This window comes from Anabrus simplex, chromosome 12, assembly GCF_040414725.1.
Source record: "Anabrus simplex isolate iqAnaSimp1 chromosome 12, ASM4041472v1, whole genome shotgun sequence".
Lineage (NCBI taxonomy): Eukaryota > Metazoa > Arthropoda > Insecta > Orthoptera > Tettigoniidae > Anabrus > Anabrus simplex.
This window is the reverse complement of record NC_090276.1, coordinates 82,056,979-82,081,425: the sequence shown is the minus strand read 5'-3', so window position 1 is coordinate 82,081,425 and position 24,447 is coordinate 82,056,979. Positions and strand designations below refer to the sequence as shown.

Genomic DNA, 24,447 nt, shown 5'->3' with positions numbered 1-24,447 from the left:
AAATCATTGAGCTCCAGAGACCGAAAGCACTATCCAGTATCTTCTCACAAGCAACGGGTAGTCGATCACATGTACCACTCGGAGATATAACAACAAACAATAAAAATAATTGAGCTCCAGAGACGGAAAGCACTATCCAATATCTTCTCACAAGACATTCTCAACACACGAGTCACATTTATATACACATATGCTAATACTCTGAGCATAAAATAATAGAAATAGCGCTGACCATGTGAAGCTGCAGTAGGTGAAAATAAACATACAGCAATGGTCTTCAGAATAGTTCAGTTCAGAGATCAGTTAGTGATTTGAACTACTCGATTCATGATGGCGGCGTACGCCATTCGGAAAGCTTCGGCTTGTTCCGTAAGGCTTCGGTAAAGCTTCAGAGTGGAGCCAGTACGTCCCGTCAGGGGCTAACGTCGAGTATAGTCGTTCCGCGCAAGGGTTTAACAGAAGCAGAATGTAGTGCTTGCCTGGGCTGCGCAAGGTAAAATTATTATATTCAGTCTCTGGAAAGTAATTTGTGATTGCATAAAATTGAAAAAATACTTGAAAAAGAAAACATTTTCTTTTTGAGATTTAATTTGTACCGGTAGTGAGAAGAGCTATTCACTATTTCTGGTTTGCGTTCGAAAAGGTTGGGTTGTTGTTTAATGTTTGAATTCAATTGTTTTGTATAGTGAGAATTTATATATGTATCGTAATCGCTTTCCCCGTTTCATTTCGCAGATTGTGCATTTCTCTTCGATTTCCTTCAAGTAACTTTCTTCTAGATCTCAACACAGAATTGAACATCGTACGGTAGTACTGTACTTTCGAAATCAGGCGAGTTTCTTGTTTACAAACAGAACTTGGATAATCGTCGGGCAATTTTATCTATGCTACTGCTTTGGGAAAACCTTCTTTCTGATTATATTAGACATGTTTTTGTTCGATAGAAGGCAGTTCGGGTTTATGTAAGGTTATTCCACTGAAGCTCAACGTGTAGGATTCCAGCAAGATATAGCAGATATCCTGGATTCAGGAGTTCAAATGGACTGTATCACGATTGACTTGTCTAAAGCATTTGATAGGATGGATCACGGGAGACTAGTGGGATAAATGAGTGCAATTGGACTAGACAAACGAGTGACTGAATGGAAATCTGCGAAGCTTTACCTGACACTGTAGTAATTAAGAGGGCATCCCTCAAGGCAGTATTATTGAACATTTATGTTTTCTTATATATATCAATGATATGTGTAAACAAGTGGAATCAGGTAAGGTTTTGCGGATGACGTAATTCTATATAGAGGTGTATGGTGTGAAAGTTCCTGACTGTAAGTTAAAATAAGGATAGATTTTCTTTTAGGTAATCACAATAAATGGGATTTTAAATAAAGGGTACAGATCTCTGCACATTGTTATGAGGGTGTTTAGGGAGTTGTAGTAATTGTGTAAAGGAGAGGGCATACAAGTCTCTGGTAAGTTCCCCTGTGGGTGGGGGCGGTAGAATAACACCCAGGTATCCCCTGCCTGTCGTAAGAGGCGACTGAAAGGGGCCTCAGGGGCTTTGAACTTTGGAGCATGGGTTGGCGACCACGGAGCCCTCAGCTGAGTCCTAGCATTGCTTCTACTTACTTGCGACAGGCTCCTCGCTTTCATCTATCCTATTCGACCTCCCTTGGTCAACTCTTGTTTTTTCGACCCAGACAGTATTAGGTTCTCGAGGCCTAGGGAGTCTTTCATTTTCACGCCCTTCGTGGCCCTTGTCTTACTTTGGCCGATATCTTCATTTTTCTCTCTGATTAGTGTTATATAGAGGATGGTTGTCTAGTTGTACTTCCTCATAAAACAATAATCACCACCACCACCATTTCTGGTAAGACTCCAACTAGAGTATGGTTCCTGTGCATGGGACCCTAACCAGGATTACTTGATTGGAGAACCCATTAGCTTCTTAAAGAACCTGAAAGATGAACACAGTTACATAAAAGATTTGGCAGAAATTAATGGATATAAACCAGGAACAATTAACCATTTAATCAACAAGATAAAACTCAAATTAACAACAAACCTCATGCCTGACAGACCCAAAAAATCCAATTTTATTACTTTCACTTATGACAATACAGACATTTACCAGGTTTTGAACCCCCTAAAGAACAAAGAAAAACATTTGCATAGCCTTTAGAACAAATAACACCAACCAGACGTTATTTTTCAGTCACAACACAGTCAAATCAAACAATAACATTTACTTATTTCAGGCATTTACAGACTCACTTGCACCCAATGTGGCGTCTCGGTCGCAGCTTTCACACTAGATACTTACAACATTACAATACCTCCAGACAAAACAAATTTTCAGCTACGAGCTCTCACACGAAAGAAGCAGGGTATAAGTCCAGGATCCGCCGGCACGGGCGAGCACGGGCTCCGCGGCTGCTGCTCGTGCGTCTATATGACGTCATGTATGACGTGTTTAGCGAGTTGATGTTTGCAAACATGGCGGATAATTCGAAGGAACCTGTAGCAGCCGCTAAATGTATGAATTAATGGTCTGATATATTTAGTTGTTTGAGACTGCGTAACACAATTCACAGCCACTAGATTGGCACTAGATTGGGTTAAAAATTGACTAGTTGGATAGTGAAATAGATATTAACGGCGCGATATGATGGGGCTGACTTGATTTCGCGAAAACTTTACGAATATTAAGTACGTCCGGCAAGTAGGAAAAGCACTGATCTGGTTTGGTTAAGTCCGGCTAGTGGCAAAACCATTGGTCTAGAGACAAGCAAAAGGGGGTCGGTGGGCATAAGCCCTCATGTTAGGGCCGCGAAGCGGCCAACAGCCCCTAGCATTCTTTACGAAAGCAATTGTGATTCACCGAAAAACACTTTTATTTGCTAGTTGCTTACGTCGCACTGACGCAGATAGGTGGGAATGGGAAGGAAGTGGCCGTGGCCTTAATTAAGGTACAGCCCCAGCATTTGCCTGGTGTGAAAATGGGAAACCACGGAAAACCATATTCAGGGCTGCCGACAGCATTACTAATTTAGCGCGGTGATCCACCGAATACCACTGTTAGTGACACGTTAGGTTAGGTTTGGTTAGGTGCGACAGCATTACTAATTTAGCGCGGTGATCCACCGAAATCCACTGATAGTGTCAGGTTAGGTTGTGATCCACCAAAAACCACTGATAGTGACAGGTTAGGTTGTGATCCACCAAAAACCACTGGTAGTGACACGTTAGGTTAGGTTTGGTTAGGTGCGACAGCATTACTAATTTAGCGCGGTGATCCACCGAAATCCACTGATAGTAACAGATTAGGTTGTGATCCACCAAAAACCACTGATAGTGACAGGTTAGGTTAGGTTTGGTTAGGTGCGACAGCATTACTAATTTAGCGGGGTGATCCACCGAAAACCACTGGTAGTGTCAGGTTAGGTAGTGATCCACCGAAAACCAAAGCTAGTGACAGGTTAGGTTAGGTTTGGTTAGGTGCGAGAGCATTACTAATTTAGCGGGGTGATCCACCGAAAACACTGATAGTGACACGTTCGGTTAGGTTTGGTTAGGTGCGACAGCATTACTAATTTAGCGGGGTGATCCACCGAAAACCACTGGTAGTGTCAGGTTAGGTTGTGATCCACCGAAAACCACTGATAGTGACAGGTTAGGTTGTGATCCACCGAAAACCACTGGTAGTGACACGTTAGGTTAGGTGCGACAGCATTGCTAATTGAGCGACTGTTGTTGAAAGTACACTTTTGGTGATGATATCACGAATAGGAAAGCAACACTATACACACGAGTATATTGCAACCACTGAGACAGGGTATGAATTTATGGGTACTCACCAAAAGTTGGCACAGGAGTAGACAGAAGATGGACTTCTTGTGTTTGCGTAGATGTACTCCCTCTTAAAATAATAATTACTAGTATGGATGCAGCACTGAATGGGAGTTTTAATTGTTTTGGCTAGTTCTACTTCGTCTTAAAACAATAATCACGACTATCACAGAACTGAACACACAACTCGACTGTTTATCTCTAGTTATACTTCCTCTTAAAACTATAATCACGACTATGACAGAGCTGGACACACAACTCGATTGTTTTCGTCTAGTTGTAGGCCTATTTCCTCTTAAGATAGCAATCAAGACTATAACATAGCTGGACACACGACTGGTTTGTTTTCGTCTACTTGTACTCCCTCTTCAAACAATAATCACACTGCTGGTAATGAAACTCGTGATTTGAGTTCGATGTATTTTTGTTCCTCGTAAAAGTTAAGTTGGCGACAGTTCAGAGAGAGACGACAGAGTCATCTTTTGGGGTAAATATTAATTACATTGCAATGCTATCTCTATTACTGGTAATGTACTATATGTATCTATATATACGTCGTTTACGCTTCAAATTATCAAGTAACATGTTAGCTGAGTGGATAAGCTGATGGACTACGGAGTTGAAGATCGCTGGTTCAAGACGGCCTGTCGCCAGGAATTTATAACAGGTAAGTAAAATTAGATTAGTATGCGAATATATAAGTGAAATAACTACGTATAAAATAGGTTAAATGGATGCCGGTGAAATACAGGCGGGGGGCTGAAAGAAAGTGAAGGGAGAGGAAATACAAGGTGAAAGTTCTTCAGTATCTTTTAAGTTCTCCCCACCCGAAACCCCTCCTACCCAGGAGGTCCCGTAAGTATGTCGTCATAGCTGTGCCGGCGAATTCTGGCCTTGTTCCAGAAGCAGGTCATTATTTCATTACTATTGATCAAGACCCCACTATTATTAAAAAAAGTAAGTAAAGGGAAATTAATGAACGAATTGGAAAACATCTGTCTATTTTTAGACCAACATTACAACAAAAATTTAAACTTTAATGACATTGTTGAAGTCAAAAACCCATTATACGAGATTTTACCAAAATTGTTACAATCACTAAACCATAATCATAATAACATAATAAACAATCTTAAATTATCATCTTCCAAGACCCCTCCCACTTTTAGGAACACAAATCCCTCCTCATCCACCCCCACAAGCCAACTGCATCCAATAGCACATAAACTTAATGCCCTGCCCAACCCACCCCCTCCTCCACACCCTGCCCCCACCAGTCTCACATCGATATAACACTAAAAGCACAAATACCAGTCATTCAAACGCTACCATGGCAACTAAATAACATTACAAGAGTCAAAATGATAAATGAAATTACACACAACATATTTTCTTCAGGTCACCACATCTTTAACCAATTTAACATCACTACTGTCGAAGGGGTAAGTATTATCCGCGCACTTTTTAGTGATAGATTTTTGTACTCGTTGGAGAAGTAAGAAGGGTTCCGTTAATACTGCCAACTGAATGGAAATGAAATCTGAATTGAATCGATAATATGATCGATCGATATGAATTTTATAAACCTTTATTATTTTAAGCAAACAACTGTGTCACACACACAATATTTAATACTATATAACATTTCCCGTTGCGAAACGTGTTCCTAGCATGAATTCTATAGTTTGGCTTTGCTGTGTAAACAACAACAGTACGAGTACTTAAAGTGTACGCCAGATGGCGCACAGCGATGATAACCGATTCTTAGTTTGTGTTTCAAAGGTTGCCAATACGAATCTTGAAGATAACCAAAGTCGACCGCTTCAGCACTAGGGTGTAAATCTATCACTAAAAAGTGCGCAGATAATAATTTCACACACATCGTTTTTTCTTCATCCTCTCCTCCTTTAATTATTTTCCTTAACATTTCACTCTCCTCTTGTTTCAGATATAACATCACAAGCTCTACTCAACCTCGCACATTTTCCTTTTGACTTTTAAAATAAGAAGCTACAACCACATCTACCTGCTATTATAAATAGGGTAGGGAGGGGTAAATATGAGACACACAGAAGGTGGGGCAAATAAAAGACAAGCTTATTTTGAGCGCCATTTACTGGGAGAAAAAAATGTATTTGATTCACAGCATTCTTTAATATACATAGAAGCATATCGTACAGTGAAATCATATAAAATAGATTTAATAAATTTACATCGAATTAAACTTTGTTTGCATGAAAATTTTGGCAGGAAAACTTTCAAATGTGCTTGCCAAACTTTTCCTGTTATTTTGTATTTGCATAGTTGACTACTCTGTTTTCATGCTGAAAGGCATCTATTGGTTTATCTTTGGAGTGCTACCGAGTTAATGGTGAAGAGTGCTGTTTCCAGATTTCCCATTCAGTTTAAAAAGTATATAATCAAGAGGGGGTAAAAAAAAGACAGTTCAGGTAAGAGTCACTGCAGATATTCAGAATTAGCCTAGGTCTATATTGGAATTAGTGAAACTACTGAAGAGCAATATTGTTTTCTACAGCCTGTTTCCAGTCATTCGACCAGGTCAGGAATGAAATAAATGAACCCCCCATCTAGTGGCGAGGATAGGAATTGTGCCGGCTGACGAAGCCTGTCGCACTCCTCAAGGGCGATGATTAATGAATGATAAATGAAATGAAATGATAGTGGAGAGTGTTGCTGGAATGAAGTGTGACAGAGAAAGCCAGAGTACCCGGAGAAAAACCTGTCCCACCTCCTCGCTCGTAATTGCATTAATAAGTTTGCCATCTTAGCTTTTCACATAAGATTAACAACTTCAGCAGGCAAACAACTTTGAATTTTAATTTAACCACCATTAAAAGTGACTTTTATCCTAAATATTAAGCTATTATAAGGTCCTTTCTCCAGAATAAGGCACCATATTTGCCAGATTTAATTTCAACGCAGCAATTTACATATTTATTTTGAACTTTTTAAATTCGCTATTTGCTACCATATTTCAAAAACAGGACATTAGTAAAAATTCTGTAATAAGGGTTGATTATACGACTTTGTCATAAGAGTACTTCTAAATACTGTCATTCACTTGCTAGTCTTACTTTTTTAGACATTTGTACCTACAACAGTATTCCCTTAGTTATATTTTAGACTTTCATTAAAATCTACGAATAAGAACAGTCAGGATCCTGATTTTTCATTCTTTCAGGTATGAGATTTTCAGGCTGATGATGCCTTCATTATGGGCGAAACATGTCCCTGTATCTCATATGTGAAGATCTATTTCTTAAATTTAAATAAAAATCTCTTATATATTGAATAGGTGGAATTTATAATCTAGTATTCTTCTTTGACTTTAAGTACAGTTCAATGCAGACCATAGTATGAGATTTGTAACTTGTAAAATACTGGTGTTACAGAAATATTGCAAAGTTATGGCTGGGATAACTTGGCAGAAAGAAGACGAGCTTTTAACTAAGTTGTATGTTAAATCAGTAAAATTGAATATCCACCTTTTTGATGCTTATATTTGCTTTATGGATCATTGCTTGGGAACAAATTCAGCTATGTTAGAGAGCATAGGTGAAATTACAAAGCATATTTTAGCATCTTAAGAAACATCATTGAAAGTAACTTGCTATGCTTAAAAACTATATGAATTTTAAGAAAAGATGAAAATAATGAAAGTCTGTAAGGAGGTTTGAATGGAACAATGAAATGGGAAGGGAAACGGATCTACTTTGTTCTAATCTATTTTAAAACAAATTCTATTGACTTGAAGAGATGTTAAAACTTGTTTGGTTTCCAGCACTTCTGTTCACTGTGATGTGTATGTTTCCTACTTGTTTATTATTTAATAAGTTTAAAAAAAAAATTCTTGTTGATGTTCCATTTGTATTAAAAAACTGTTCTCTTCAGCTTCTCTCTTTCAAGGTGAATGTTGTCTCTTTATTTGTTTTATAAAAATGATTCTCTTGGACTCTGTTTAATGCAGGATCTCTGAAGCTGATTGCTGTCTTATTGTTATTATTATGAAAAGAACTTTCCCAAAATCTGCAATGAAATAGAATGGGGAATTGCTTTTGTATTAGCGTGTATTAAAATCTGCACAAGAGAACCTAGTATTTAAAAGAATGGTATCATACCTTGTTATTACAACAATATACTGTGGCCTTGGAGGAGTCTAGCGGCAACCGATGCAGCTTTACGTCTTGTGAAATAGCGATGCATACGTTCTGAAGTTTGCTCCTACTTTGGGGGAGGCAAGGCTGTGGAGTGGGGAGGAGGCATGTCGCTTCCTGTCACGGTTTCAATGGCTTCTGCTTGCTTGTTGTTTTAAGGGGCCGAACATCGAAGGAAGATATACGGGGCTCTAAATCTCACATCTCAGTGACTGCCATGTACTGAGTTGTCCGCTTCATCATGCGCCTTAACCAGTGTAGTGCAAACTTACAGACATAAGCTGGGACTCAGTCAAATGGTGACAGTCAAGCATTAGTGATGTGCAAGTGGTAATTTCGTGAAATTTGTGAATTCGAAAAATTTGATGTTAAATATTTAAAATAGGATAAAATTACTACCCTACTATCAACAGTGTGCATCAAATTTGTCATTTTATGGATGAAGAGAATACTATTCACGCCTAAACTCAGCTGTTTGGGAGGGTATTAAAATTTCATTTCCATATGGTACAGCATGTGAAAAAGTTTACGCCAGTTGTAACAAAATGTTTTAATGTGTAAACAACAAATAATTTTAAAACATTCAGCAATTTAACAGATTGTAAATGTATTTATACAGAGACTAACTGATGGCATTATATTTTAAATATTAGAATAAGATTTTAAAGTTTCAAACTCAACAAATAGTCATATTGGAATAAGGCCAGAATTCGCCATCACAGCTATGACGACATACTTGCGGGACCCCCTGGGTAGTAGGGGCTTTCGGGTGGGGACAATTCAAAAGTTTATTGATGAATTTTCCCGTTTCACAGTCCGTTTCTTCACGCTCGTTCTTTTCCCATCTTATTTCACTGGTATCCACATATCACATATTACACTTATTCTATCATTTACATATTTCCATATTATACTAATTTCACTTACAAATTCCTGGGGGCAGACTGTCTCGAACCAACGATCTTCGACTCCATAGTCCATCACCTTCTCCACTCGGCTAACGAGTTACTTGACATTCAAACGTATTAAGGAGATATGTATATGTACATACGTATACATGCACATAGTGCACAAGAAGTGAAACAGATGGCATCGCAAAGAATTTCATATTTACACCAAAAGATGGCACTCTCGTCTCCCCCTCACTCTCCCCCGACCCTCAACTGTTGCCAACTTAAATTTCAAAGAGAAACAAAAATACATCAAACTCAAGTCACGAGTTTCATTACCACCACACGTTCCTTGTATAAAAGGAGACCATGTATCCACGTTCCTTCCAGTCATTCGGCACAGTATAGGCATACATAGTGGACATTCAGTACCAACAATATGTCGGGAATCGCCGTAGTAGTCAGCAAATATCAAGAGAAACTGCAGAAATCCACATTCATTCCGCGTTCCTCTTACTCGAAATCGTACTCGGGAAGCCAGGAGTACCGAATAGGAGATTTCTACAACAGCTTGTATCGAACAAGGAAATGGTCATGGCATTCCTACGGGAAACCAGACTGATTAAAGACACCGTAAAGTGCCCCAAGTGTCAGTCCAACATGACCTTGGGGGACACAAAACAAACAGGCGATGGCGTATGATGGACCTGCAATAAAGGGCCAAGGGAATCGAGGTGCAAAACCATCAGAACCATACGTCAGAAGTCTTGGTTTTCCAAAAGCAACCTGACAATTCCCAAAATCATACAGCTGATGTATGAAATAGCTCACAATACACACTTGGCTGATATAATCCGTGAATACGGCTTCTCCAAAACTACCATCACCGACTGGACAAACTTCTACCGAGAAGTACTCATTAACTATATAGAAACGACATCAGAATCCATCGGCGGCCCGAATACAATTGTCGAGGTCGACGAGAGCAAATTCGGCCGAAGAAAATATTATAGGGGGCACTTCGTGGAAGGCCAGTGGGTTTTCGGTGGTGTAGAGAGGGGTTTGGGCAAGTGTTTCTTCACCACCGTCGAAGACAAAACCGCCCAATCCCTCATATCCACAATAAAGCAGTGGACCACCATCATCACAGACTGCTGGAAATCTTACAGCACTCTCAAAAAACATGGGTATGAGCACCTCACAGTTAATCATTCAGTCGAATTCGTGGACAAAATAACTGGTGCGCACGCAAATACAATTGAATCCACATGGCGCCATGTCAAAGCACCCGTCCCGGAATATAACCACAGGAAAAGCCTCTACACCGGCTACCTCGCGACGTACATGTTTAATAAACAATGCAAAGTAGCAGGCGAAGATAAATTTAATAAATTTTTGGAAATCGTCCGTGAGATTGACTGGTAAGCAAATACAGTGGTAAGTCCGAACAGGCTTGCCAACATTCACCACTCCCTCTAGTTTAGATGATCATGCTCAGGCTGATGTAATTTACACGGATTTTCGAAAAGCTTTCGATAAGGTTAATCATGATTGCTTAATAAATAAATTTTCTTCCTTTGGATTTTCTACTACATTACAAATCTTACTGATATCATATTTAAAGGATAGAACTCAGGTTGTAGGTTACAAATGTCATATATCTTCCAAATTTGATGTGAATTCGGGAGTTCCACAAGGTTCTAACTTGGGGCCTTTGCTATTTCTAATCTTTGTTAATGACATACCGGAAACTATAACATCTTCTGAAATTCTTATTTTTGCTGATGATATTAAAATATACAAATCTATTAAAACAGTATTTGATTGTCAACTACTTCAAAACGATTTAGATTCTCTTTTAGACTGGAGCAAACAGAATAAGTTAAATTTTAATTTAGATAAATGTGTAGCCATGGCATTTACTCGGAAGAAACAGAAGATTAAATATAACTATGCAATGGATACTGACTGACATATTAACTCGTGTCAAGACAAAAATGGATTTAGGAATAACATTCAATGAAGATTTAAGGTTCAACGACCATATTCAAAAAATTACCAATAATGCTCTTAAAATGTTAGGCTTCATTATACGGAATTCATTATCATTTCGTCCAAAGACACTATTAACCTTGTTTAACTCATTTGTAAGGTCCAGACTTGAGTATGGCTTAGTTGTTTGGAACCCAATGACCACAAAAAATATCAATCTTATTGAGAGTACTCAAAACAAGTTTTTAAAATTCATCACTTATAAATCACAGGAAATTACCCAACCTTCATAAATTACTCAGGTATGCTGAAGGAACATGGTGTGAATAGCTTGCGCCACAGACGAAGTTGCAAAGATTTGACTTTCCTGTATAAAATAATTAATTCTGTAATTGATGACTCAAAGATATTGAAATCAATAACATTTTATGTGCCACATAAACTAAGTCGTCCTAGAAATATATTCTTTCTATCAAAGGCTAAGACCGAAATACATAAGAACTCCCCAATTAACAGAGCAATTAGGCTCTACAACAATATTCATCCTTATGTTGATATTTTTAGTATGGTTGAAGCTACATTCATTTCGACATGTAAAACTGTACTTCTGAACATAATTAATAGATTATGAAGATTTAAAAAAAAAAAGGAAAAATAGTATAAACTAGTATAAATGTTGTAAACCGTGTTTTTTAAATGTAGTACATTCCAAGTGGAAATCCTGTTAAAATAATTGTTTTAAATATTATACTGATTTTAATTAGAATGTATTAGTAATGTAATGCATTATTAGTTATATTAACCATAATTATTTTTTTATTTTTTTTATTTTAGTGATGTGACTTGTGTGTCAGAGTAATTAAGTTTTAGGATTACTCTAACTAGGTAGTGGTTTTTGTTCTTAATATGTATTTTTAACATGTAAGTAACAATTGTCGTGAACATTGTAATTGGGACTAATGACCTGTTATGTTCACAATAAATAAATAAATAAATAAATAAATAAATGATTCTGTTCTCTCACTGCACGTGTGCAACACGACAGTTCTCGCCGTTCCTCCCTTTGTAACAGACATGATACCGTCGCCGTAGTGTCGAGTGATGTTTTAACAGCAAGTACATCTACACGAAAACATTCCACTCGTGCGTTCAGCTCTCTGATATTGGTCATTATTGTTTTAAGAGGAAGTATAACTGGAAACAAACACTCCTGTCGTCTGTTCAGCTCTGTGATAGTGGTGATTATTGTTTTAAGAGGAAGTACAACTAGAAACAAACACTCCTGTCGTCTGTTCAGCTCTGTGATAGTGGTGATTATTGTTTTAAGAGGAAGTACAACTGGAAACAAACACTCCTGTCATTTGTCCAGCTCTGTGATAGTGGTGATTATTGTTTTAAGAGGAAGTACAACTGGAAACAAACACTCCTGTCGTCTGTTCAGCTCTGTGATGGTGGTGATTATTGTTTTAAGAGGAAGTACAACTGGAAACAAACACTCCTGTCGTCTGTTCAGCTCTGTGATGGTGGTGATTATTGTTTTAAGAGGAAGTACAACTGGAAACAAACACTCCTGTTGTCTGTCCTGTGCCCAGCTCTGTGATAGTGGTGATTATTGTTTTAAGAGGAAGTACAACTGGAAACAAACACTCCTGTCGTCTGTCCAGCTCTGTGATAGTGGTGATTATTGTTTTAAGAGGAAGTACAACTAGAAACAAACACTCCTGTCGTCTGTTCAGCTCTGTGATGGCGGTGATTATTGTTTTAAGAGGAAGTACAACTGGAAACAAACACTCCTGTCATTTGTCCAGCTCTGTGATAGTGGTGATTATTGTTTTGCCTCTGTGGATCAGCGGTAGAGTGTCGACCTCCGGATCCCAAGATAGCGGGTTCAAACCCGGCAGAGGTAGTCGGATTTTTGAAGGGCGGGAAAAAGTCCATTTGACACTCCATGTCGTACGATGTCGGCATGTAAAAGATCTCTGGTGACACATTTGGTGTTTACCCGACAAAATTCATTACATCTCAGCCATAGACACCCAAGAGAGTTTCGGTTTACTCGGTCTGCCACCTAGTGGGGGCCTAGAGTAAAACGGAACGTCGAAATTGACGAGCAGACAGCCAGATGGCGTCAGATTGAAATGTCTGCACACGGTAGCTGAGGCCATACGATTATTATTATTATTATTATTATTATTGTTTTAAGGGGAAGTACAACCAGAAACAAACACTCCTGTCATTTGTTCAGCTCTGTGCTGGTGGTGATTATTGTTTTAAGAGGAAGTACAACTGGAAACAAACATTCCTGTCATCTGTTCAGCTCTGTGATGGTGGTGATTATTGTTTTAAGAGGAAGTACAACTACCAAGAAAGAACTCAACATTCTACCCTGTCCTGGCTCATCATACCAATTATTGTTTTCAACAGGAAGTACAACTACTGAAAACAATTCAATCTCCTGTTCGGTACTCCACCTGTATTTGCACTTCAGAGAGTACTACTACGCAGGACAACAATTCCATCTTGTGCCACTCCTGTTGCAACAGTTCCTACACTTATGGTGAGTACTCATAAATTCATATCCTCTTTTAGTGATTTCCATATACAGTAGAGTCTCGATTATCCGACGTAAACGGGACCTGGAGTACGTCGGATCACCGAAAATGTCGGATAATACGGAATAACTTTGAAAATGAACTAAAACAAACAGGAAGGCTAAAATAATGGCATGCTTTACGGTGCTCTATTTTTACCAATTCAATTGTACAGTACATGCAGTATTAAATGAAAACAATCCAGATGTCTTACGAAAAAAACTTTCCTCCACACATATTAAGCTACCTAACACCGTACCGTTTTTGCCACCGATCACGCCACCCAGCACTGGCAGGAATATTAGGGTCCCCTTCATTAAACTCCTCCTGGAAATACACAGCCTTTTCCTGCAGAATGGTGCCAGATATTGGCGGGCCATTTTCCCGGTGTTGAGATACCAAAGAAATAGTGCTTCACTTACTTTTTCGTACTGACATTTTTTCATTGTTTTTCTCTGCTCTGGTAGAGCACATCTTTTCAATTTCTTCCCTCTGTATTTTCCAGTCTCCCACTGTAACACGCCCAACACCATAATCTGAAGCCACATTTTGAAGAATTTCCCCTTTGTCAAGTCTCTTTAATGCTCTCAATTTGCATTCTATAGAAACAGTCACTTTCTTCCATTTACTCGCCATACTCACAGAGGATATGAAAACTATAACATCCGCACCCAACCAATACTACAATGACTGAAGACTCACTGCACCTGTCCTTGAGAAAAACCCACTCCTACCGCCAGCATTCAGGCCAGTGCTTGTCCCATGGTCGCATCCTCCACAGCGAGTGTGCCTGAATTTAGTCTCCATCAAAAGCTGAAATTAAGTCTAACAGTGTCGGATAACATGGAATGTCGGATAAGCGAAGGTCGGATGAGCGAGACTCTACTGTACTCCCAATGTATAGTGTTGTTGTTTTCGAATTAGTGACATACTGACCAGAACTGTACTTTCAACAACAGTCGCTCAATTAGCAATGCTGTCGCACCTAACCAAACCTAACCTAACCTGTCACTACCAGTGCTTTTCGGTGGATCACAATCTAACCTGTCACTACCAGTGGTTTTTCAATGGATCACAATTGCTTTCGTAAGGGATGCCAGAGGCCTGTTGGCCGCTTCGCGGCCCTAACATGGGGGCTTACGCTCCCAGATCCCCTTTGCTTGTCCACAGACCAATGGTTTTGCCACTACCCCGACCTGCTTAATACTCGTAAAGTTTTCGCGAATTCAAGCCAGCCCTATCATATCGGGCTGTTAATATCTGTTTCACAAACCAACAAGTGCAACCCCATGCCCATCAATTGTGTTGCACAGTCTCAAAAACCCAAATATATCAGACCATTCATTCATATATTTAGCTGCCGCTACAGGTCCCTTCGAATTATCTGCCATGTTTGCAAACATCAACTCGCCGAACACGTCATATATGACGTCATATAGACGGACAAGCAGTGGCCGCGGAGCCCATGCTCACCCGTGCCGGCGGATCCTGGACTTATACCGTCATATTAATTTCACTAAGACGACGTAATATATAAAAACTTTATATTTAAGGGGTTTTTTAAAGTTTATTTTGGATAAGTTTGTTAACGGCAAACCATAAGTGTAAGTTCTAGAAAAATGTTACTAATTTAACCTTATAAGAATATTTATACCTGAAGATGTTCAAAGTATGAACGAAACGTGTCCTATGTTTTAACAATTAAGCAATAAAATAAGGATGAGATCCTAATTTTATAATTGATTTTAATGTATTGAATAGGTGTAAATCAAAGTTTTATTGTTCTCCTCAAGTTAACTCACCGTAAAACTGTGTCTAGTCTGTCCTACGTAAGATTTTTTTTTGCATTGGTGACAGTTTAATTTGTGTACCCCTGAATCTGAATGATTGTCCTTACCTATGGAATTAATGCTATGGTAGTTGAAATATTTCAATGGGTATTGTACCGGGAGGTACACCTCAATGCCGCACATTTAAATCTTGCGCCAATAAAACCTCCTCTACAGGAGAAGCACTGAACTTGAAACAAGACCTATTTAAGCTTTTACTCAGAAGATGTCACTACCTTAATTTTGTGATTGTGAAGTTCCCAGTACTGTATAAAATTCTACATGTTTTGTTTACCATTTATTAAGAAGTTTGGACTTTCTGCAACAGATCTGACTACAAAAACTATGATCATGCACCCTGGTGCAAAGTGAAAGAACCTTCTTGAGAAGGTTTGTATGCATAAGTTTGTTCTTTACTAAATTATGTTCATTCAATTTTGGGTTGGCAATATTGATGTTTTCTTTCTGCCAGTTTTAAATTCAGCCAATCCCTAATTTCTGAAATTAATTTTCAGCCTATCACAGGCTTCTTCTTCGATTTTGTGTGTAACTTTTTCATCTACCATTAAAATTGAGAGAGTGTGGCTTAATTATTCATGAAAGGTCTCGAACTTTCCCCAAGGGTTTATAAACTGCAGATTTTCACGTCTCTTGGCCATTGGATCAACATCTAAGTGTGTGTATGTGAAGCAGGAGGCGGGAGGTGCCTCTTTCATCACGCAGCAGTTCTTCAGCAAGGCAACATTTTTATTTCTTGCTAGCTCCGCAGTTTAACCCAAGGGATAAGTCCGAAACTTCTTCTCTAAAATGTAAGTTCTGCCGGCTAATGTGAAAATTTCATAAAATCTGTAACTGTAATTCAGGGATAGAGAGTGATTTTCCCTCTTGAGCTCCCCTTCGTTTTGGTTTGAGGTGACTATGTTTTGTAACTGATTTTCTCCCTTCCATAATATTTTAAATTTCCTCATACGTGTCACCTCCGTAGTTTGGGAATAGCCCCTGTTTCATCGCCTAGTGCCCGTTAGGTTTTAAGAAGTCACATCGAGGAGTGCAAGTATTCGCCTCCTTTCATTTTGTTTTCGGGCCATTTATTTAACTGTTATTTCTTTTACATGAAGGCCGTGTAGGTTGGGTACGAGATACCCCTGTTTCATTTTTGTAAGTTGTGCCTTGATGGCAAGTAATTGTAAGGTCTGATATTGCCTTGAATAGGCTTGAAAAACTGAGAGCGTGTCAGTTCTTTTCTAGTGTTGTAAAGTGCCTGTGGGAGGCCTGACGTTAGAAAATTGGAAGCAATTGCTCCATATATTGAGGGGTGTTGTGCCCTTCCATGAAATGGTGATCTTTGTAAAGCTAAGTGTGTAGCTCAGGAATTGTTAAGTGAGGACTTGAAGCCCAAGTTTTGTTTATACCACCAATCTTGTCTTTACTAGACCTGTTTATTGCTACTGGTACCTGTTACATTGTTATTCGCTGATTGTGACATTTTTAAAAAGAAAAAAATATAACCTTTGTTACAGTTTTAAATTAACTTTGATTTGGTAGTTATACCCCTTCACCCCGGCACCTTCTTTCACCTCTGCTGGTCCACCAACCTCGGCAACAAGTATTATTACGAGTTGAGTATGCAATATTATAGTTATATTTTCTGAACAGATTCATTACTGCATACATATGGGGATTGTTAAAACAAATGACAACATTCACCTCGGAGAAGAGCAGCTGAAGGTAGCAGTTTTTTAATAAAAATGGACAAGTGACAAGCAAAAAGTATTTTTTATAAACTTTTAAAATAATAAACAATTAGGAAACATACACATCACAGTGAACAAAAGTGTTGGAAACCAAAAAAATTTTAACATCTGTTCAAGTGAATAGAAATTGTTTAATAATATGTTAGAAGAAAGTAGATCCATTTCCCTTCCCCTTTCAGTGCTCCATTTTACCCTTGTCACTAATTTTAATTATTTTCATTTTTTTATATTCATATAATTTTTAAGCATAACAAGTTATTTTTATGATGTTTTTAAGAAAAAAAAATATACTTCGTAATTTCACCTATGCATTGTATCATAGCAGATGATGTTCCCAAGGAACAAACCATAACTAATTTGCTTGAAGCAAATATAAGTATCAAAAAGGTGGATATTTACTTTTATTGATTTAGTGTAAATAAGATCTGATACGGGAAATGAAGCTAATTTCTTGCAGTGAGCGGTATGTTCTGAGCTGTCAGTCGAGAGATGGCATGGAATGACATCAGAGAACAAATAGGTTTAAGTGGTGTCTTTAAAAGTAAGAGAGATCACAATATGAAAATAAAGTTGGAATTCAAGAGGACAAATTAGGGTAAATATTCGTTCACAGGAAGGGCAGTTAGGAATTGGAAAAACTTACCATGGGAGATGTTCAATAAATTTCAAATTTCTTTGCAAACATATAAGAAAAGGCTACGAGAAGAACAGATAGGGAATGTGCCACCTGGGCGACTGCTGTAAATGGAGATCAGTATTGATTGATTGATTGATTGATTGATTGATTGATTGATTATATGAAGAGAGAATGTGAGTTTGCTTATATGTAACAGGTAACCTCAGAAACTATGGGACCAGTTTCACGATTTGAAAGATAGAATAATTCCAGGTAACATAGGCTATGTATCATCCAGGAATTACAAAAGGTTCTCTCAAGAGCCGTACTTTAAAGATAAAATGACAGCAATAATTAATATCAAAGTTAATACATTTGACTGATGGAGCTCGAAATAGGCAAGCATTTGGTCAACTCACAGGTTAATTGCTATCACTGGGTGAAGTATTGACAGAAAATGTGAATGAAGTGCTCTTGGTAGTTGGACCCAAACTCCCAAGAGAGTTTTTGTAGAGGTCAATACCTTGCATTTTGGAGTGTACTATGCTGTGGCTACATATAATGAAGGTAACATCATAAAGTGTAAAACCTTAGAAAAATTGGGTATCTCTCCAGGGTATCACATGATAACAAGGATGAAGAAAATTGATTGTGAACGGAAAAGAAATGCTGAAGGTGAAGAAAAGGACTGTAAAATACTGTCAAGACAAACTAAGAGAGCTGTGAGAAGAAGACTAGAGGATGAGATGCAAGACAACCCCGATGATGGGGCAGGATTACATTGAAAAACTTTGAAAGCTTGTTTCTGCACGTTCACTTTTTTCTGAACAAAAGGAACATTTTCTCAAACTATTTAGTATACAATCTTGAAACTTTCAGATATTACATAAAGTCATAATATGCACACTTTAACACAACATTTTTGGAGAGAAGTGTTTAGTACAGAAACAAAGGGCTAAAAAGTGAGCAATTCCTTTCCAAAAAATGTTGCACTGAATAAAAAAATTTAAAATTGGGCATATATCTCTAATGAATAAATCCATGTGTTAAAACACGCAAGAAGGTATAAAGAAAGCATGAGAAAAAAATGAAGCCTTTAGTATGAACCGTTTCTGAGATAAATGTACCTAAAAACAGTAAATTTAACATTCTAGAATAATATAGACCCTACCGGGTCCCCTAGTTGCACGGACACAGATAGGTCTAATGGCGACAATGGGATGGGAAAGGCCTAGGAGTTGTAAGTAAGCAGCCATGGCCTTAATTAAGGTACAGCCCCAGCATTTGCCCGGTGTGAAAATGGGAAACCACGGAAAACCATCTTCAGGGCTGCCGACAGTGAAATTCGAACCCGCTATCTCCTGGATGCAATCCACGTGCCTCTAACCGATCGGCCAGCTCGCCTGGTTGTAATTTTTGTCCTGAATGGAGGAAATCACTTGCTTTCACACAAATCAACAGTAAAATTAGTAGTAAATTAATAAATACCATTATTACTAGAGAAATATGCGTATGTACCTACGGGGACTCTTTCATTTTAGACACGACTCTATTCTGTGGCACTCCGCTTCTTCATGCTATCTTATGTTTCCTTCCTGAGGTCCAGGGCTAGCACCAACGAATGGGAGTGCTATTCAAAATTAGAACTAGGGAAGATATTCATGTTAATGCAGTTATGGGGCTCTCAATGACTGCCAAGTATTGTGTTGTCCGCTTCATCATGTTTGTTTCCTTCTTGAGCACTAAGGAATAAGCCTGCTGTGTCTGAATTCTCAATATCTTTGTCCATCATGAGTAGTCTACAATAAAATTGGATATTCCCACCTAGTTAATATTGTACATAGTGCCTTTGCTGGCGGGACCTAGTGTTTACAGTGCTCTGTGTCTTCTGGTATAGGCTAGAGCAATTTTGTTACTTTCATTGATCTGTCTGTCTCTGTCTTATAATTGGCTTTGACAAGATGAAAGTGACCGAGGTATGAGTGATGCTAGTAATGCCATTCCTGATGCAGCCAGTCCCTCCTATGAATGGTGTGAAACTGTTGCTCATAGGATCGGTTGGTGCATACATTTCAGTGGGCTTGGCAGACTGATATGTAATAGCAACTTCTGGCTCAATGAGGAAAGCAACGGGAAATACCTCACTCTTCATTTCCCTAGTACACCTCTTCAGTGATGTCTAGGCTATTTATGACAGCTCATGGCAGAGCTGTTGAGGATCGAACCAGCCTTTGGGCTGATGACTAAACATACATACATATTTATTTATATTGAAAATATATATATATTCCTACCCATTACCGCGTGCAATAAATCGGTATATAAATTCTTAATCAGGTTTGGAATGTAACGGTGGTGTAGTTTTATGTGAGTTCAGACGGGGTATGGTACGATGAATATGGAGTTACTGAATTTGTATTATGGATGACTTGGAACATTCCTTAATGCATAAACGTGCAGCATGTAATAGTATGGTCTAACAGGCTTTCGCGATACTCATGACAAAGAAAGACCTTAATAATGAACGTGATACCATAAGGGCAATTGCCAAGTTCAATGGGTACAACAGACCACTCATAGAACAAATATCAACAAATGCAGGCACCGGCCCAAGTCCACTCTCATGAAAGAAAAATCAAAAGCTTGCATTTCATCTACTTTTACTGATAACGACGTCCATAAAATCACAAACATTTTCCGGAAACACTGCGTGAATTTTATTCGGAACTAAGATCAGAACCTTTGAAATTTTACACAACTCTGCTTCAATTAATACTCCGAACATTTACTCCAAATCTGGGACATACAGACTCAAATGTAATGAATATTTTCTTCCTCAGGTTTCAAATTGAAGTGGGAATCTCAATCTCAAGTCTTACTTCGATCTTCATATGACCCATTAAATTTCTTTGGAACCACCTAATTCAAGTGAACAAGTGCCAACTCATATAGTCGACATTACATAATAACCTTACAACGGAATTGTCAACATTTTATTAAGTTTTATACCGCAGCATTTCAATAGTACCATAATTTAAACTCATTTCATGCTTCATTGTAGTTGCTAGTAATGTGTTTTATAATGCATTTTAAAATGTGTTTTAGGTTGCTTTAGGTGTGTGTGTATAGAATTGTTTACTTTACATCTAGGGCTGACGATGCCGAAACTAGTACCCTTATGACGTGATTGACTCACAATAAAATATTATTGTATTGAGTTGGACCCTTGAAAACCTTAATTTTCTGCATTAGAGACCTCTGTCAAGAAACATACATATTCCTTCCACTATCAGTTTCAGAGTTTGTTATAGATAGCCTTCAAAAGGGTGCTTATTTTAAATGTGCGGGGTGGTATGCCTGCAGTACAAGGGGTGTGTTATTCTGGTGTTTGAAAGCCTGAACCTTCCCTTCCACTATGGCTCGTTGGCATGAGCACCAAGAATTAGGTCCTTTTGGCATAAATAATGATATGGCCCACCATCTGAGGGTATTTCTTGACATGTTACAGCTCAGATAGCCTTCCTGATCTTAATCATACAATGGCAGTCTTCTCTGATAGCATTCCCATGGTAAGGAGTCAAGGTATATTTTGTGGAGTCTATCTGAAAGAGGCTTTCTCTTCCAATCCTGCTTTAGTTTCTTGAGGTGGGTGCCCGTCTTCAAGTGCACAAAAATTAGATAAGATTAGAGTATAGTGTAGTACATTATATGGTGATGTGGAGAGATGCACACCCAAGTGTATCGAGCATGAAATAAGCGGCGTAGTTGTTGGCTCTTTACTATGGGGCTGCAAATCAATCCCAGCTAACGGATATGGGATGTTACCCAGTGAATGTGTACATCCATGGGATTCAGTTTCCATGCAGATCTGGGTGTCCTCTTGCTATGAGCACAATATCAACAGTCATCTGAGCCTACAGCGTTGACTGATGACACAAACAGAACCATTAAAAATAATATGTTTCTGGGTCTTGTTTCAGAGGAAATAATTTTCATCGCCTGCTCCATCTAGAACTACATACGCTTTGTGAAATGGACTTGCAAGTAACTGTCAAAGAGGAACCAGTTGGCCTTGAGGAAACAGGAAATACTTCACTTGTAAGTATCATTCCAGATAATTTTATATTGATTAGAATTTAACCGTTAGAGTTTGACTAGTTGCATAACTCTACTTGTGTATCTGTTCTTCATAAAATGGAGTCGCATATTTTCTAAAATACTCTTCTCAAATTGACATAAACTTATTTATATGATTACATTAATGGTGGAAATGTGGAATTTCTGCATCTTTTATTATACATATCATGTCTGAATGCTGAATACACTGGTAAGATTTTGAAGAAGAAATGGGCTCTCTTCATCCTTCTTTGTTCTGTTGCTGCATTCAGCACTGTCCTTTGTAATCCTCTGAGTATTTAAGTAGCTTGACAGGAAAAGTACCAGTCTGAGTAGTTCAGATAGTAGGAGGATAATATTCTGATTTCAATTTGGCACATTCAGTCCCTAATCAACCTGGTGGTGTTCAGATATACCAGCCTCATATCAGTAGATTTACTAGCAAGTAAGTGGCCTCTTGTTGCACTAAATTCTGGTATCTTGGTATTTTGAAAACCATAAAACTAGTAATAATGACAACTTGACATTTAAAATATACCCCAAAAATTCTGACCTGTTACTTTGTAGGTCTGATATATTTCAAGAGTTGCTAAAAGCTTAGTATTGTACATACACTGCTGTGCAACTTGGTCCAGGCTGAACAGGATCAGGACAGGTTGTGGAAGGTGCAGGGATTCTCTCTACAAGTGGAAGTCTGTACCATCTCCAGAATGTGGGTCACCAGACCATACCTCACATTATAAGTGAGTGTCAACTACGGGCTTATCTAGGTAGATTGGAAGACTTCCTATCTTCAACAGTGGAAGCACTACTTTTGGATTCAGAAGTTGGACATTCAGATATGATAACAGATAACACTAATACCTGAAGTGAATCAATGTTTCTTGTTATTGTGTACATATTTTGTATTATGTATATAATGTCCTTGCCATACGCTAATAATAATACTGCTGTGCAAAACTTAAGGACGAAAGTAACTTTCACTGCCAAGTAACATAGCTCGACGAAACATAGGTAGAACCGCTACAGTAGGCAACTGAAAAGAATATGCAATGAGACGAACAGAAATGACACTTTTGTAGATAGACAGTAAATTACACGTAAGTCACTGCGGCTCATGATGGTCCCCTGGACATCACAAAAGAAGGTACATTTTTCTTAAACGGGTGTGTGATCACCACGGACAGGGATACATGCTCTGCAATGTGTTTCATGCTGGCCACAACATTGGTAAGCAGTTTTTTTGGTAGGGCATTCCATTCTTCAACCGGCGCAGTTGACAACTGCTGGATGGTCGTTGGTGAATGTGGACATGTTGCAATATGTCTGCCCAACATGTCCCACACGTGCTGGATGGGATTTGAGTTGGGGCAGTGGTCAGACCAGCTCATTGGCTGAATATCCTCTCGTTCCAAGAGCTCCTCCACCTGCGCTGTTCGATGCACTCATGCATTGTCATCCATAAAACTGAGCCGGATGTACCCCTGAAAAGACTCACGTAGGGCAGGAGTACACTGTCACAATAACTGGTGAGTATACCCCGTTCAAAAATTCGGATGTCGATACGCCCACGCAACATTATGCCTCCGCACGCCATAACACTTGGATCACCAAAATGATCACGTTCAGCAATATTCCTGGTGCACTACATGTTTACACCTCTCACGAAATTAGGGTACATCTGCAGTTACTACTTCAATTGAATCTGCTCTCATCTGAGAAGATAACGCGACCCCACTCTTCGTCAGTGTGCACCTGATGTCTTGGCACCATTGCAAACGGTGCCGCTGATGTGCGGGCGTCAATGGAACACAACATAAGGGTCGTCGAGATAACAGAGCAGTCGCCGTGCTTCTGTGGAGTGCGAAATTGGGTTCCTTGTAGTCCTGTTAAATATGGTTGCAATTGCACCTGCTGTTTGAAGTGAGTCTCTTCTTGCCTGTTGCATACTGTAGCGGTCATCTGCTGCTGTAGTTGACTGTGGTCAACACCTTCCCCTCCTTCAGGCAGCACTGCCTGTGGTTCAGAACACTCTCCATGCACGTGAACCAATGCTGTGAGCAATACCAAACTCCTGGGCTACACTAGTCACACTTCATCTTTCTTCTAATTTCGCGATGATTCTTTCCCATGTGAAGTCATCCAGATGTTGTCTCTGAACCATGTTGTAATGAATAACACCATCGCCGTACACTGTAACAGCTTGCTGATTGACTCACATGGTACTGTTCCATAGAACTCAGGGACTCCAGGTTGGAGGCAGACATGCTATCCCTACACCGCAGGGCCAGCGGAACATACCTTGGTCATTTAGGACATTTTCTTTTTCACCCCTTCTCACCTCCCATAGAGATAATGGCTGAACTCAGACCTGTCATCCACAATGTCACTGTTTATTTCAGCAAACCTGAAAACTATGGATTACTGAGCTCGATAGCGGCAGTCGCTTTATTGCAGCCAGTATCCAGTATTTGGGAGATAGTGGGTTCGAACCCCACTGTTGGCAGCCCTGAAGATGGTTTTCCATGGTTTCCCATTTTCACACCAGGCAAATGCTGGGGCTGTACCAGGCCATGGCCGCTTCCTTCCCACTCCTAGCCCTTTTCTATCCCATTGTCGCCATAAGACCTATCAGTGT

The 24,447-nt window shown here is 39.0% G+C and overlaps 1 protein-coding gene across 1 annotated transcript in view; it reads left to right on the top strand.

Annotated features, from left to right (window-relative positions):
• The first annotated feature begins 423 nt into the window (after positions 1-423).
• LOC137502821 (gastrula zinc finger protein XlCGF57.1-like) overlaps positions 424-24,447 on the top strand; it is a 90,574-nt gene continuing 66,550 nt past the window's right edge. Inside the window, exons 1-2 of the mRNA XM_068229866.1 lie at positions 424-493; positions 21,674-21,791. Coding sequence (XP_068085967.1) covers positions 21,726-21,791 — 66 coding nt within the window. The 5' untranslated portion in view covers positions 424-493; positions 21,674-21,725. The remainder of the gene's footprint in view (positions 494-21,673; positions 21,792-24,447) is intronic.